This window comes from Morone saxatilis, unplaced genomic scaffold (assembly GCF_004916995.1).
Source record: "Morone saxatilis isolate NCDOM2014 unplaced genomic scaffold, NCSU_SB_2.0 Contig24, whole genome shotgun sequence".
NCBI lineage: Eukaryota > Metazoa > Chordata > Actinopteri > Moronidae > Morone > Morone saxatilis.
This window is the reverse complement of record NW_023339807.1, coordinates 27,036,434-27,036,722: the sequence shown is the minus strand read 5'-3', so window position 1 is coordinate 27,036,722 and position 289 is coordinate 27,036,434. Positions and strand designations below refer to the sequence as shown.

The 289-nt window shown below is 53.3% G+C and overlaps 1 protein-coding gene across 1 annotated transcript in view; it reads right to left on the bottom strand.

Annotated features, from left to right (window-relative positions):
* LOC118336565 (ras GTPase-activating-like protein IQGAP1) overlaps positions 1 to 289 on the bottom strand; it is a 3,902-nt gene that overhangs the window by 1,881 nt on the left and 1,732 nt on the right. Inside the window, exon 5 of the mRNA XM_035673233.1 lies at positions 25 to 237. Within this exon, the coding sequence (XP_035529126.1) occupies positions 25 to 237 (213 nt within the window). The remainder of the gene's footprint in view (positions 1 to 24; positions 238 to 289) is intronic.

The following is a 289-nucleotide window of genomic DNA, read 5'->3' as shown; positions in this document are numbered from 1 at the left end:
GGTGAGAGGTGTGTGATTGGTTACCTTGGCGATCATCTGCAGGATTTGGTTTTCAGGCTGAGGAGGTTTTAGGACTCCCAGTCCCTCCAGACGACGAAGACTCCTCAGGATCTTCCTCTTCTTCTCCTCTAAACTCAGGTTGCCGTTGGCAACCAGCGACTGGTTCCTCTTCATCTTCTCAGGTGTAAGAGCATCCTGCCGAGCTCGCCGCTGCATCAGCCAATCATGGCACACTTCCTGTGGAGCAAGAGAGACGTTCACCTGAGGTTCACCTGTACCTGTGTGTGTG